At 41.5% G+C, this 16768-nt stretch overlaps 1 protein-coding gene across 1 annotated transcript; it reads right to left on the reverse strand.

Moving 5' to 3' along the window:
• Positions 1 to 291: 291 nt before the first annotated feature.
• Positions 292 to 9321, reverse strand: LOC142108398 (uncharacterized). The gene is made up of 9 exons (XM_075192020.1): positions 9258 to 9321; positions 8690 to 8874; positions 7253 to 7444; positions 7040 to 7136; positions 6833 to 6921; positions 6610 to 6721; positions 6429 to 6526; positions 5006 to 5117; positions 292 to 3366 (listed from the first exon to the last, which is right to left on the reverse strand). The coding sequence occupies exons 1-9, from the start codon at positions 9319 to 9321 to the stop codon at positions 2045 to 2047; spliced, it is 2271 nt and encodes a 756-aa protein (XP_075048121.1). The 3' UTR covers positions 292 to 2044.
• Between the last annotated feature and the right edge of the window lie 7447 nt (positions 9322 to 16768).

A 16768-nucleotide genomic window follows, 5' to 3' on the forward strand; every position in this document is an offset into this window, starting at 1 on the left:
CTGGTGGCCCATGGAAAGTCATCCTACGTCCTTCCATTGTTTGTCAGAGTTCTGTAGTATCTTTTACATACAGAGGACCACTCTAACATACTTATTCAAGAAAATCTCAACATATTCGGGGTGATGTCAGAAATTCTGTTCCGGCCACAATCGCTCACCCAGTGGTCTTGTTATTAAAACATGGAATTACCAGACAATTCTGCATTCTCCTACTGATTATGTCCTTGTGGGGAAAAAAAAATCGAATTTTTGCAACAATATATATATATATATATATATATATATATATATATATATATATAAATAATTGTATTATATTTATATACGCACACACAGCTCATACACAAACACCAATATTATTATGATCTGTGGTAATTTAGTGTATCGTTAGTGATTATTTCTATGTACTCATGTGTAGCTTATAATCTGTTTTATTCCCGAACTGTACAGTCATCTAGTAACTGGCTTCCTACTCTTGAATGTAAGTCAATTGATGCTAAAAGTGCCTCCCCGATAAATCGGAGGTTATCGGAGGCTACTGGGACCCGGGATGTTCAACTCTCTGGGGAATCGCCCCCCGGGTATTTTAACAACAGAGATCACTCTTGAAACATTTATCTACAATGATGCAGTCAATTATTTCATCATTTCAATATGAGAACAAGCAATTAAAGTGAACTGACTTCCTTAAACTAATGAAAGACTAAGGGGTATATTTACTAAACGGCGGGTTTGAAAAGTGGAGATGTTGCCTATAGCAACCAATCATATTCTAGCTATCATTTATTTAGTGCATTCTACAAAATGAAAGCTAGAATTTGATTGGTTGCTATGGGCAACATCTCCACTTCTTCAAACCCGCAGTTTAGTAAAGCTAGCCCCAAGCGTTAATGGCAAAGGGTAGGTAGCCAGTATACATGACAATATGGAATTCCAGGAAATTACACAACATAGGAACCTGTTAGCGAACCACTATAGGGAGTAGCTTAAAAAAAGATCCTATTTTGCCAACCAACATCTAGCACATAGGACGCCCCCCATACATACATACATACATACATACATACATACAATCGGTCACTCTCCTCTCAATATTTTATACAGCCTATTCCCTTATCAGATGCTCCCTTCTTACATTTTCTTTTCTCTTCTTTAAATAATGTAAAGAAGTTATCTTCGTAGGTAATTATTGATTTTATTACCCGATTTGTGTACTGACCACATATTTGTAAAAAATGAGCTGTCAGTGGCTCCTCACTTGGATATGCTGCCCAGCGTGTATCAACAAAGTATCACCAATACTTCACACAAACATACATATAAACAAAAAACGATACAAACATATGGCGCTGCCTTCACGCACACTGGGAAGGATGATGGATAAAAGAATGGAATCAGTGCCCATGTACAGTTCTCTAGAATGTAAAAGTATACAACACAAAAGGAACTGATAGTGTAGTAAGTTGACATATAAACATGGTAGAGATATTCCAGTTCAAATAATGCCCGTGCATAGATGATAAAAAGCACACATAGCACCCGTGTCTTCACTCAAAATGGAAACCCCTACAGGGTATATGCTTACTGGAACGTTGTTGTATTCAAGCCCTTAATAAACATATGGATATTCCAATCTTCCCCGAGTTGCCTCAATGGCGTCATGCACTGCAGGAAAAAGCAGTCAGGAAGTTGAAGGAATGTGGTCAGGAGTCCTCTGGACTCTGGAGATAGGCCTGGAAGATACGTTCTTGGAGCCACAGGTCTACCTTGTCCATCTCTCCAGAGTCCAGAGGACTACTGACCACATAGTTGTATGCCATGTCTATTTATGCATTCTCATTTCACCTACAGATTCAATATATAAATAATAAATATATTTATGCCTATTTTAAATTTTTTATTAATAAAATCAACTGCTTTTACAATACTTAAACCTTGGAAACTTGTTTCTTGTTCAATTGCTTTCGTCATGTGTGAATTTTCTGGTGTTCAATAAGACCTGATTGGTTTGTAAACCATTCCCCACAATCATGGAAATGGTTTCTTACCTTTTGTGAGTTCTCTGATGTCTAATAAGATTTGACTTGTCTGTAAAACATTTCCCACACTCAGAACATGGAAATGGTTTCTTACCTCTGTGAGTGCTCTGATGTCTAATAAGATTAGATTTTTGTGTAAACCATTTCCCACATTCAGAACATGAAAATGGTTTCTTACCACTGTGAGTTCTCTGATGTATAATAAGTTTTGACTTGTCTGTAAAACATTTCCCACACTCAGAACATGGAAATGGTTTATCACCTGTGTGAGTTCTCTCATGTCTTATAAGCTTTGATTTGTTTATAAACCGTTTTTTACACTCTAAACAAGGGAATGGTTTCTCACCTGTGTGAGTTCTCAGATGTTCAACAACACTTGATTTCCGTGTAAAACGTTTCCCACACTCAGAACATGTAAAGGGCTTCTCACCTGTGTGAGTTCTTTGATGTTTCTTAAGAATTGAATTCTTTTTAAACCTCTTGCCACATTCAGAACATGGAAATAATTTATCACCTGTGTGAGTTCTCTGGTGGTTAATAAGACCTGATTTTTGTATGAAACATTTCCCACATTCTGAACATGTAAACTGTTTCTCACCAGTGTGAGCTCTCTGATGATTCATAAGATTTGACTTCTTTTTAAACCATTTCCCGCATTCAGAACATGGAAATAATTTCTCACCTGTGTGAGTTCTCTGGTGGTGAATAAGACCTGATTTGTGTGTAAAATATTTCCCACACTCAAAACATGGAAAAGGTTTCTCACCGGTGTGAGTTCTCTGATGTTCAACAAGACTCAATTTTTGTGTAAACCATTTCCCACATTCAGAGCAAGGAAATTTTTTCTCACCTGTGTGAGTTCTCTGATGTCTGATAAGGTTTGACACGTCTTTAAAACATTTCCCACACTCAGAACAAAGAAATGGTTTCTCACCTGTGTGGGTTCTCTGATGTTTCATAAGATTTGACTTGTATACAAAACATATCCCACATTCAGAACAAGGAATTTTTTTACCTGTTCGGCTTCTCTTACGTTTAGGAAGAGATGATTTAACTAAAAGACATTTTCCATCCTTAGAACATGGACAGATATTATCACATGTATGAGCTACACTGTGTGTACTAATATCTGAGTTATCAGGAGAACATTCCTCACAATTAGAGGGATCAGATGATTTATCTCCACTGTGAAGTGTTGGATGTATATTTAGGGTAATGGGGTTCTCTCCAGGAGAATCTTCTGTGATGTTTTTGTCATCTTCTATTACAAAATCTGTAGATTTAAGAAGTTGTCCCTCTGAGATATTCCTGTGTTTGCATTCATCTGCTGGAGATAAAATAAATGTATAGATTATAATGTCCAACATTTTCATACTATGAGGCAAGTTCAAGATGGCCAATTGTATTAATTTTAATTGGCAAACTACAACCACTTTGTTACAATTCTAAAACCACATTACGAACATTGCATGGACTCATCAAGAGTGACAACTCCAGCCAACACACAGACTTTGGCGAGTAACATTTCCCAGGCACACACACTGCCCAGCCAGTATCATAGGACAGGAAGCTTCATTACTCAGTGACATTGTCCAACTAGACACTGCCTCAGAAGCAGAGCAGATGGGAGATAAATTATCAACAAGTCTGGGCCATGGTTTATACTACACTTAGGTCTCACATCCTTACACAGAGCAAAGAAGACAATCAGGATATTGTAGGAGAATGGAGCAGATCACAGATGGGTAACAGCACAAAGTTTAAAAAAGCAGAAGGTCAAAGAATGGTATAGAGACAGATCAGCAGATGAAGAGCATCCAACAGCATCGATTGGAGGAGAGATGATGTGCAAGACGGGTTTTGTGGTTGTATTTGCATATCTGCAACAAGGTGGAGTTTGTGTGACGTGTATGTTGTGATATGGTGTGTGTGATTACCATGTATTTTGCATTAGTATTACAGTGTTAAACCGGGTACACATTACAGGTTTTTCACCTAATTATCGGACAGATTACACGATAAATGACCGATAGGGCCGACATCACATTAGTGTGTACGTTCCTACAATCATGTTTTATTGTACCAAAAAACATTGTATTGTTTGATTTGATTTTATAAACTGCCTAACATTGCCCACCAATGATGGAACAATGTCAGGCAAATTTGGAATAATATGATGTGAGGAGGACACTGGTCAGATCTCTGGGCTGGTAGCACACAGTGATATGATGTGAGGAGGAGATTGGTCAGATCTCTGGGCTGGTAGCACATAATGATATGATGTGAGGAGGAGACTGGTCAGATCTCTGGGCTGGTAGCACACAATGATATGATGTGAGGAGGAGACTGATCAGATCTCTGGGCTGGTAGCACACAATGATATGATGTGAGGAGGAGATTGGTCAGATCTCTGGGCTGGTAGCACATAATGATATGATGTGAGGAGGAGACTGGTCAGATCTCTGGGCTGGTAGCACACAATGATATGATGTGAGGAGGAGATTGGTCAGATCTCTGGGCTGGTAGCACATAATGATATGATGTGAGGAGGAGACTGGTCAGATCTCTGGGCTGGTAGCACACAATGATATGATGTGAGGAGGAGACTGGTCAGATCTCTCTGCTGATAGCACACAATGATATGATGTGAGGAGGAGACTGGTCAGATCTCTGGGCTGGTAGCACACAGTGATATGATGTGAGGAGGAGACTGGTCAGATCTCTCTGCTGATAGCACACAATGATATGATGTGAGGAGGAGACTGGTCAGATCTCTGGGCTGGTAGCACACAATGATATGATGTGAGGAGGAGAACAGGAGTCCAATAGGGGCTGATGGATCCTGACTCTCCCACTTAGACACATACATATTCCTTATTAGTTTATACAAACAGAGGAGAATGTAAAATAAGATTTTTTAAGTGACTGAATAAGTGGAATGTGACTATTTTCTGTTTATTACTCACCTCTGCCGATATCTGTAGGGATTTCCTCCTCCTTACACTGCTGATCGCCCCTCACATACGTCTCTTCCTTTCCTTCTATATTTTCTACTTTAATATCAGTCAGCACATCATTCTAAATAGCCCACAAAATAATAAAAATATCATAATTAATAATATCTGATTTAACAAAAGGATACGAAACAGAAGAGTAATCAGTATTCAAGTGTGAAGGGGGAGCCGCGGTGTGTGCACGCGCACATGTACATAGTGCGACTTGCGCATGTGCAGTACCTACGGTGCACGTGCCAAAATCAACGCGTTGATGGCCACACTGCAACTGCGCACACGCCGACGCCGCATGCAGTTACATAGCAGAAACCCACTGTGTGTCGGTACGTACACAGTGGGGAGAACCGCCAGGGGTGATGACATCATCACCCCTGGACACCCACAACATCCACGTGTGTGTGTGGTGAATCACCACACACACATTGCTGCTGCGGAAGCTGGGAGTTTCCAGGTCTGGATTATAAAAGCCAGACCCGGGACTCCCCCTCTCCCTCTCTGTCCCTGGACAACAAGCACTGTCCTACACTACACTACAGAAAATATATATTATACCACACTACAATACAGAAAATATATATTATATAGGGATACACTGCACTACAGAAAACCTACACTAAGCTACAGGAAAGGATTCTATACTACCGGAACATTTCCTACATTGCAGAAAAATAATTGGATCCAGGATACAAGGATTTGATAAGTATCATTGATAATATATATATATATATATATATATATATATATATATATATATAACATATATATATATATTCTATAAAGGTATATGTGTTTGTAATGTGGATTTAACTATTTATATACACATAACTGTGTAGCTATTGTCTGATATCTGTGATAGTTAAATATATATTATAAATACTAATTCTTATTAAGAATACATATGTAAAGCTAGCATAGTGTATGGAATAAAGGTGGTGAACCTAGGGTTAATGTAATATTGATTTACTATGTTATGTTGAACAACATTATGATATATGTGTGAACTGTGAATACAAGCTTTTCTGTGTTAACAGTAAAATACTTTGATTTAAATACATACATATGTTGTGAGTATTGGTTATTTATAACGAATATATACTGTGAAGTACTGCTGAGATACAGTGGTTATTAGATAAATAATTCTGTAAAGTTTAAGTGTTATTTAGTATGGTCAAAAGACTGAGTAAGGCAACAATGTGTAAGGAAAAGTGCATAAAAGTGCGAGATTTATAATGAGTGTATCTGAGAACAGAATGGGAGGATAACGTGCTTATGTGAGGTGCTACCACAGGTCCTTATACAACAAGATCTACACAGCTTATTTACAGATTATATAGTGAAAAGTCATTTTGGGATTTTCAGAGACCCTAAAACCTACCTGATTCTTATGTGGGATACTGGGATTTTCCTGTGTACAATCCTGTGAATTAAGTGGACAGAGATATCTCTCTGGGGTATTTCTGTTACTGGATCCATCTGTAGGACACACACAGTGACTTATAACATTGTTTATATAAGTAGAATATGTGACTCTTCTGTAATAAGTGTTTAGTACTCACCTGTGCTGATATCTGTAGGGATTTTCTCCTCCTTACACTGCTGGTCACCCCTCACATACGTCTCTTCCTTTCCCTCTATATTTTCTACTTTAATATCAGTCAGGACGTCATCCTAAATAACCCACAAAAGAATAAAAATATCATAATTAATATTATCTGATTTAATAAAATGATATTAGGTAATTTTGGGATTTTGTGAGACCCTAAAATCTACTTGATGCACCTGTGGGATACTGGGATTTTCCTGTGTACAATCCTGTGAATAAAGAGGACGGAGATATCTCTCTGGGGTATTTCTGTTACTGGATCCATCTGTAAGAAACACACAGTGACTGATTACATTGTTTATATGTGATTATCAGATCATGTGTATCCAGGTTGCAATCAAAACTGTTCTCTCCTTTTACAATAAATGAAACTCTCCTCTTACCCAGTGATGTGAGGATCCGGTGATTCTCCATCCTCACGTCCTCGTACAGACCCTTGGGCCCTTCTAAATTCTCCCACTTCTCATCCTTTATAGGAACCTGAAATACAAAATGACATCCTGACACCTTATAGGAACCTGACAACACAATGACACAGTCATCACCCAGACACATCCTCTGGTGTTACTGTATAATGTGCCATTCCCAGCAGTCACCTCTCCAGTCACCAGCTGAATGATCTTGTTGGTCAGTTCCAGGATCTTCTGGTCATTGTTTCCCTCACGTATCAGTGAGTGAGGTTCAGGCACCGTGATGGGGCTCTGGGTCCTGCTCAATCCTCCTGACACACAGGGGCGGCTCCTGGGTGTCACCCACCCACCAGATCTCTTTATCACTACTGTGTAATCCTGTGTATGGAGAGAGACAACAAGGTAAATAAAGATCCACATATTTGGAATTTTATTTAGGGGGTCAATTGTGCAAAATAAACAATAGTATTATATTTTAGAATTACGACCCATATCCTATATGTAACTGTTTCCTATATACAGGGAAGTGGAGTGTATATAGCATTTACTTCTCCTGCGGCTTTGGACACCTTCAGTGGTCCCACCTATCTGTATCATCTATCTACAGCCGGCCACCACGAATCTATCATCTGCTTCGATTAATCAGTGCAAACAACAAGATGAGTTTGAAGTGGAGGCTTGTAGTAGACAGAGGACTTAGAATGGCCGTCCTATGGAAGATAGTAGGAGAGGTAAGTGCTATATACACACTAATAGACAGTTCATATAGGAAATAGTTACAGGTAGGGCAAGTGTTGTATGTGTAAAAATAGGATTTTTGGATTCACCATAAAATCCCTTTCTCGTAGTCCACTGGGGGGCAATGCTAGACATAGGGGTAAAGTCAGTGGTCTCGGGAGTCAAGCCATTGAAACTGTTAAATCTTTGACTCCACCCCTACTATAACCCTCGTACAGGAAGGAGTACTCAGTTTATGTATAACATAGCCTGAAGGAAGGGCCGACAGTGGTTTTATCAACAACAAACACAGTCAACCAACAACACTCAGAGCAAGGGTGGGTGTGCAGTGTCCCTTCCCCCCATGGACTATGAGAAAGAGACTTTACGGTGAGTACAAAAATCCTAATCTCTTACGTCCTATTTGGGGACACTGCTAGACATAGGGGACATACCAAAGCTGCTTCTAAGGGAGGGACTGCTCTGACACAGCCTCACGCAAAACCTTATAGCCAAAGCGGTCACCCTGAGGTGCAAAGCCCTGCGACCTGTAGAATTTCAAAAGGGTGTGGACAGAAAACTATGTAGCCGCCTGCCACAGCTGTTCGGCTCAAGCTCCATGACAGGTCGCCCAGTTCGAATGAGCTTACAAACCTCCTGGCATCAGCATAGCTGAGCTTGTGTAAGCCAATTTGTTGGTGTAAATGATCCAGCGAGCTAAAGACACCTTGGAGGCCGGCCGTGTCTGTGCGCACCATACAGCACAAAAAGGTTTTGCACAGACCCACAGTGCAGGCTACATAGCACTTAAGGGTCTTGACCATGTCCAATATTAACAAGAACTGATGAGAAACCTCGGGAGCACAAGAAGAGGAAGAAACAAATAGACCAGGTGCAATGACCGACCTGCAATTTGAGAGTCTTGAGATTCAGAATAGGTCTGAAATAGCCGTGTGGCTTTGGGACAAGGAAAAGGTTGGAGTAAAACCCAACCCCCTTTCCAGTGGTGGGACTGGAATGATCACCACCGAATCCAGCAGGTTCTGGATTGGTACTTGGAGCGCCCTGTGGCGGAATCCACAGGCTGGAAGCTGTGAGGTGAAAAAAAGGCAATGAGGGAACTGGCGCAGGTCTATGACATAACCTCATGACTATGCCCTTGATCCCGGGTTCGAGCGATGATTCTAGCTACTTGTACCGAAACAAAAGAAGACATGCTCCCACCACCTGTCTGTGGATGGGAGTCACGTCATGAGAAGGCCGACTCGGTCAGCTTGGGATATCCGCATCTGGAGGGGCCTCGGCACCGACAGAAGCCACCTCTCGAGGGGGCATTTGATTGACCTGTGGCCGGGGATACTCTAACCCTGTTAAAGGGCTGAAAAGACTGAATCCCGGGATGCTTAGATTTGGCTTGAGTTACTCGCAAAACTCAGCTCTTTCCTCCGTATCTTCAGACATAAGCTGGTCTAACCTAGCTCCAAAAAGGGAGATTCCGTTAAATGAGACCGCTTCAAGAGTGCGCTTAGAATCCGCATCTGCGGACCAAGAGCGCAGCCTCAAGGAACGCCTGGATGCTATAGTAAGCGCAGAAAGTTTTGCAGCAACCGAGCGAACATCCAAGGATGCCTGGCCGATAAAGTCAGAGGCCTCTCCCATATGATCTGTCAGGAGTAATAATACATCTGTGGGGGAGCCATACGAGAGTCACCAGGCTAACTGCTCTGCCCATGCTTGAATGGCCTTATTGACCCAGATTGTGGACATGCCCGGCCTAAAAACACTGCCCGCAGCTTCATACACAGAACAGAGCAAAAAAAAAAAAAAAACACATTTCTTGTCTGTGGCATTGTTAAGGGAAACGCCCACTTGTACTGCCAAGGTAGTTGTTCTAGGGGGGTGGGGGATGGTCTACCTTAGGAAGAGCTTCCCATTTTTCTAATTCTTCTACCAGTAGTGGGTAGAGAGCTCTAAACTTCTCAGGCATGTGAAAACGGCGGTCAGCTTTTTCCATGCCTCCACAGTCATGTACATTAATTGAAAAAAACCAAAAAACAATACGAGGGCGCTTGGGAACCTTAAAACAAAGTCTAAAAAGATGGTTAAGTTGCAGCTCTACCAACAGGCTCTGTAACCCGTCTAAAACAGAAATGAAAAGAAAAAACAGAAAGAGCGCTAACTTAAACCCAAAAATGAATATTTAATATCCGTCCGTGAACCAACAACTGGACCTTGAAAATTGAAACTTGTATTTGTTATGATTTTACACCTATTTACATTGATGTCTTATTGATATTTATTTTTCTAATTAATATTAAATGCACATTAATTGGGTGAATGGAGGAGGAGGAGGAAAAGAAATAAGCGGTTTCCTCTGACTTTTCAAGAACGTGAAACCAGCCGCACGTAAAATCTCTCGGTTAGCGAAGGTCTGTCTAACACCCAGCACTAAGTCATCTACCTCCTGAATAGTGGATGAGTCGTTCACGCTAGCAGAATCTCTGTGAGCCTCGAACTCCTCCCCTGATGAAAGGTCTGAAGTACAGTCTACAGTATAGCTCTAGGAAGCAGGGGACGAGTCCAGGACCTCACCTTCCTATACAGAAAACAGCTGCCACGTGTCCGAAACGGAGATCTTCTCCGTTAACCTGTGCCCCCTGTGTGAGGTGCAGCCACAGCTGTGCTCTGCGGTTCAACGGAGATCCGCTGTGGCTGCTTCTGGTCCTTCTTCTTGTCTGACAATGCTCGTTGACTAGGTGGGAGGGGGCGCGACCGCAGCTCCCGTCTGTGTCTGTCAGCTCACTGCGGCCAAACGAATGAATTAAATAGTGGCTGCTATGCTGGGGGTCAGAGAGCTGTCAAAGCTACTCACCCCGGCTCAGGAACCCAGGGTGGAGGAAGGTCGCAGGATGTCCTCCCCCTGGGAGGCTTCCCTGAGCCCAGCAAGGTTTCCCCCTAAATAAAAAGTAAAATAACCGGAAGTAAAAATTAATAAAGTAAAATTCAGGGCAGCAGCCCTGGACAAAAAGCCCCACTCCGGAGCGCACTAGAACTAAACTAAGTAGTCCCTCCTGTGGGAGGGGTATAGTAGGGGTGGAGCTACACTCACAGATTTAACGGTTTAAGTGCCTGGACTCCCGGGACCACCGACTATACCCCTATGTCTAGCAGTGTCCCCCAATAGGATGTAAAGATAGATGAAGCATTTCTTGTCTATTTTGCACATTTAAAAAAAAACTGCAGTAAAATGGAAATCATCCCATAATTGTAAAACTTAGTTACAGCTAATAATTAAGCAAAAGCTGTACATTTTAAAGTATTAGTTAGTGATAGGAAAAAACAACACACTGTGGTCATTACAATATATCCAACATCTGTGAAGATTGTGGGACTGATACTTCTATCTGAGACTGTCTACCTGCTGCTCATTTACAGCTGTTCAGGGGGAGGTGACTGAGGCAGAGCAGAAAGTACTGAAGTGAGAATGGACACCATCCTGTGAGCCAGAGAGGATCATGGGAAGAATAAACTATAATATAAAAATCCCTGAAGAATGAAACATTCTTTGTGTATAGTGTGATATAACTTATATAAAGGTAAACTTTATGTAGAATAGCAGTGTGTATATGTTGTAGATGTCCTCATGTAACAGAAAACGCCCTGTGTAACACCTGTAAGGTGACATTCCCAGAATCCCTCACCTCTCCAGTCATGTCCCCGTTTTATTTATAGCAGTAAGAATGATGTCACTGTGACATTCCCAGAATCCCTCATCTCTCCAGTCATGTCCTGTTTTATTTATAGCAGTAATAATGGTGTCACGGTGACATTCCCAGAATCCCTCACCTCTCCAGTCATGTCCCCGTTTTATTTATAGCAGTAAGAATGATGTCACTGTGACATTCCCAGAATCCCTCTCACCTCTCCAGTCATGTCCTTGTTTTATTTATAGCAGTAAGAATGATGTCACTGTGACATTCCCAGAATCCCTCTCACCTCTCCAGTCATGTCCCTGTTTTATTTATAGCAGTAAGAATGATGTCACTGTGACATTCCCAGAATCCCTCACCTCTCCAGTCATGTCCCCGTTTTATTTATAGCAGTAAGAATGATGTCACTGTGACATTCCCAGAATCCCTCATCTCTCCAGTCATGTCCTGTTTTATTTATAGCAGTAATAATGGTGTCACGGTGACATTCCCAGAATCCCTCACCTCTCCAGTCATGTCCCCGTTTTATTTATAGCAGTAAGAATGATGTCACTGTGACATTCCCAGAATCCCTCATCTCTCCAGTCATGTCCTGTTTTATTTATAGCAGTAATAATGGTGTCACGGTGACATTCCCAGAATCCCTCACCTCTCCAGTCATGTCCCCGTTTTATTTATAGCAGTAAGAATGATGTCACTGTGACATTCCCAGAATCCCTCTCACCTCTCCAGTCATGTCCTTGTTTTATTTATAGCAGTAAGAATGATGTCACTGTGACATTCCCAGAATCCCTCTCACCTCTCCAGTCATGTCCCTGTTTTATTTATAGCAGTAAGAATGATGTCACTGTGACATTCCCAGAATCCCTCACCTCTCCAGTCATGTCCCCGTTTTATTTATAGCAGTAAGAATGATGTCACTGTGACATTCCCAGAATCCCTCATCTCTCCAGTCATGTCCTGTTTTATTTATAGCAGTAATAATGGTGTCACGGTGACATTCCCAGAATCCCTCACCTCTCCAGTCATGTCCCCGTTTTATTTATAGCAGTAAGAATGATGTCACTGTGACATTCCCAGAATCCCTCTCACCTCTCCAGTCATGTCCTTGTTTTATTTATAGCAGTAAGAATGATGTCACGGTGACATTCCCAGAATCCCTCACCTCTCCAGTCATGTCCCTGTTTTATTTATAGCAGTAAGAATGATGTCACTGTGACATTCCCAGAATCCCTCACCTCTCCAGTCAGCAGGTAGATGATCTCCAGGGTGAGATTTAATATCCTCTCACTCCTGTCCTTGTCCATCCTCAGGGAATCAGTGATTTACACAGATCGGGTTTCACCTTCAGTTGACTTCTAGTAAAAGATTCTCTGGTTCCTCGCAGCTGAAATGTCTAGGAATAAATATAATAATAATAATTATAAACATCACAGAGCAGACATGTCACATAATAAAATGTGAAACATCGAAGGCCGCGTAGAGCTGGATGTAAGAGCATTTCTTTGCGTAAAATACGTATTTCCGTACTTTGTATGTACACAAAAATGCATAAGAGTAATTGTGTATGTAGAGTGACACACATATTATACTTACTACCCTGTATGCTTAGAGAGGCTGAACAGGGAGGGGGGACAAGCGTAGCTCAAGTGCAGTAAGGGCGGTTCACATAATTTGTGTAGTGGTGACGGCTGTGTATGCAGCTAGAACATGTGTTTGTAATCAAGAGCAACTGTACAAATGCATTTTATGCACAGTAGACATTACTGATAAATGTATTTCATGGGGAAAAAAAACACATTTTTTTTACATTAAGGACTATATTATTAATAGGTGTTACTATATTTAATAATATTTTTTAATCTGTGCATTCTGATGGGACTTTATATTCCACATGTGTCCTGCAGTGTGCTGACTTCACTACCCTACTAAGGCAACACAACATCATATACCGCCTGTACACACACAGATCCCCCACTGAGGCCCTAAACTGCTGCAGAGGTAGATCACCTACCTGAAGCAACCTCCCTACCCCAAAAACCCCCAAAACTACTCCACAACATCTGCCCAAGAGGGAATGGGCCACTGTCCCCAATATCAACTACCTCTGCCTCTGGGACTTGACCAAGTATAAAGGTTTCCTGGTACCAGAATCTAGGAAGTGTCCTTGCAGGCAGATGTGGGCTCCTGGAGACCTTTCATAATCTCCTGGCTGGGCAGGATCACAGCGGTCAAAATTAGGATTATCAATAAATGGTGATTCTCCTCTCTCTGCTAAACAATGTCCATAAAGCCCATCTTCATTTCATCTGGAACATTAGGCCCCAAGACAGTAGTCCTGAAGAAACCTATCACTAGAGGGGAAGGGGACTCCCAGATAAGAGAGTACTATCTGGCGTCGAACATTTCCCAAGCGGCTGCGTTATATATTCCCCCACAGGAACATCCTCCTGGCTAGACACCGAATCCGGCTACCTAAACAGGTCTGACGTAACCCCTGCTGGTCTAAACAGAAAGCATAGACCAAAGACTTCCAATCTACTCCCAACGATAAAATCCTGAACTAACCTCTGGCACTCATATTCGTTGAGACTGAACATCACCTCCCCCATGACTCGTATCTGGGGTAATTCTGCTTCCTGCTGGAGACATCTATGGCCAGGTTTACCAACTGCCTCCGAGCTGATCTTAAGTTTCCTACAGAAGTCGGTGGCTGTTCCTTGCTGACCTCCAAGAGTCACCCTCTCACGTTCTAAACACATTTGAATACCTTCATATACAACATTTCTGGTACTCCCTACCTCCAGCCCACACTCTTTGGACCTCACTCCCATAGAACGCTTTTGCAGAAACCAGCCCACATGCAAGTGAATGAGATCCCAAATCTACATCATTCTGCTTGACTCTGACCCACCTATGTGAAAGTATTACAAGGCTGAGTGGGAGAGGGACCCTGGTCCCCACAAGATGGGAGAACACTAGTGGCACTACAAATTATAGTATTAACTGGCACCCATGAGCTTGATGGCGCTTGTAGTTCTACACCATGATGCAAACACTCCTAGGCTGTCAGTACATGCTGACAATTAGTATCTATCTCTGATGCCAGCCCATTCATTACCACCCTTGCGTCCTATTCTTTCCCACCACAGCGCTGAATGTCAATGCTACCTCCAATATCTCTTCCTCCTCATTGGACCAAGCAATAACCCCCTCCACACAGCAACCCTATTATCTATCCTGCTTTCACTCACTATTATTCCTTTACACCTCTGTGTCTCTGCTCGAACTCTATTCTCTTTCCTTTGTTGTCTGTTGGCCCTATCCATTCTCCCATTCATCCAGCCCATGCATCACCACCAGGCTTCTGTCCAGTGCTAAATTCAGCGGTGTCTGCTATAAAGAAATTAAAATGACCATGCACCTGTTTATATTGTCTTGTGCAAGTTCCGTTATGTTGTAAATGTTCTTCAGATTGCTGTCCTCACACTGCCTGCTCTTACTGTGCATTTCCTGCTTTAATATAACACCTATTTCTGCAAATAAGAACAAGCAGCGCTAGAGATCATATTCTCTGTATCTCCTTCCCATCTCCTCTTCCCTCCGGCTTGAACAGGTCAGTAGTAACAGGGGAGATCTGTAGAGAAGAACAGCTGGTAAGCCACAGCACCACTGATCTTGAGGACGGCTATACACACCAGCGGCAGCCGCGACACCTCAGATCGATAAGGGACACACTGGAACCTGACCTCCGGGGATTACCTCCACACAGGACTTACTGCATCTCCCTACCCCGATACATCATCATAGAGGAATCCTTACTGCATCTCCCTACCCCGATACATCATCATAGAGGAATCCTTACTGCATCTCCCTACCCCGATACATCATCATAGAGGAATCATTCGGCTGCACCCTCCATCAACCACAACGCCATGCTCTAAACACTGAGTGACATCTATATATGACCTTACTTAAGGTATGCTATTTACTGCTATTTATCCTGTGTAATCAGTTCTGGACTCTGTGCATATACATTGGAGCCTCAATATACAGATTAGAACTTGTTATACCTGCTACGTTTATTGAAGTGTTGGACTTCCATTTATTCCTTGAATCTCCCTGGAGGATTTATCTGGGAACATTCATATAACCACTATATGGACTCATGGGCATTTTGAATATATCATACAGTGTATAATATTATATACCTAACACCTGATGGTCCGGACCATATATGTTATATGTGTTTTATTCTTCTCTGATGAAATAAATATTACACCCTATATTGTGATTACCACACCTTTATATTACACCAGGGAATACTGCTCGTTTCTTACACTGTGTACCATAGGGGGACGGGGCCCTCACATAAAGTATTCCCACAAGAGGCAACACCATACATAATATACAGAAGGGAAGCGCGGTTCATTACCCACCATTTTGTTTTTCTACCTGTATTGAGCATGAGGCATGCTTGGCACTTGTTGTCTGGGCAATGTTATCTCCGCTTCTTACACTCTAATTCACCTGCTCATGTGGACGTCAACTTGAGACTGAACCATATACAGCTCCACTCAATGGGAGAAAGCACAGAACCCTGGAAACTGCCGGCTAATGGCCCCTAAGACTAATATCAGGCGCTCGTGGATGGAATATGTCACAGTCTGTGAACTGACCTTAACAATAGATAAAATAATAAATATTTAGCATCTCCTATGATCTGATTGTTTTGTGGATAAAAAAATCCTCAATTTTCAAACATTAATGTCTAAAAAAACAAAAACAAAACAACATATGGAAGCTGAGAAGTATAATTGTCACCATGCAAACAGTATAAAGAAATACAGCACTTATTTATTAAGACATAAAACAGTTTCAGAAAATGAACAATAAAAATCAAGACAGTATCAAACACGTCAGTAATCTACTCACATTATGAGATAGACGGTGCCCTCATCTATACCATCATATTTCTTATACTTATAGGTATTAACAAATAGATAAAAACAGATTATAATTGCATGGACCTTCTGTTCATTCATATAGTTTACCAATCCAATGGTTGAATGTCAGGTAAACATTCCTAATTAACTGCAGAAATATCACAATTTACACTAAGCAAATATTTCCCACTACCCGTATCAGACAGTTACATGAGGACGAAATATCTAAAGATCAAACAATAATAATTATAATGTCCAGAGAGCTTAATCCTTATAGAAACTGCTTATTTCAGCTGTAATTCTGAAATGAGAAATGCTGTAACTGAGCC

The sequence above is a fragment of the Mixophyes fleayi genome, chromosome 12, assembly GCF_038048845.1.
Source record: "Mixophyes fleayi isolate aMixFle1 chromosome 12, aMixFle1.hap1, whole genome shotgun sequence".
NCBI lineage: Eukaryota > Metazoa > Chordata > Amphibia > Anura > Limnodynastidae > Mixophyes > Mixophyes fleayi.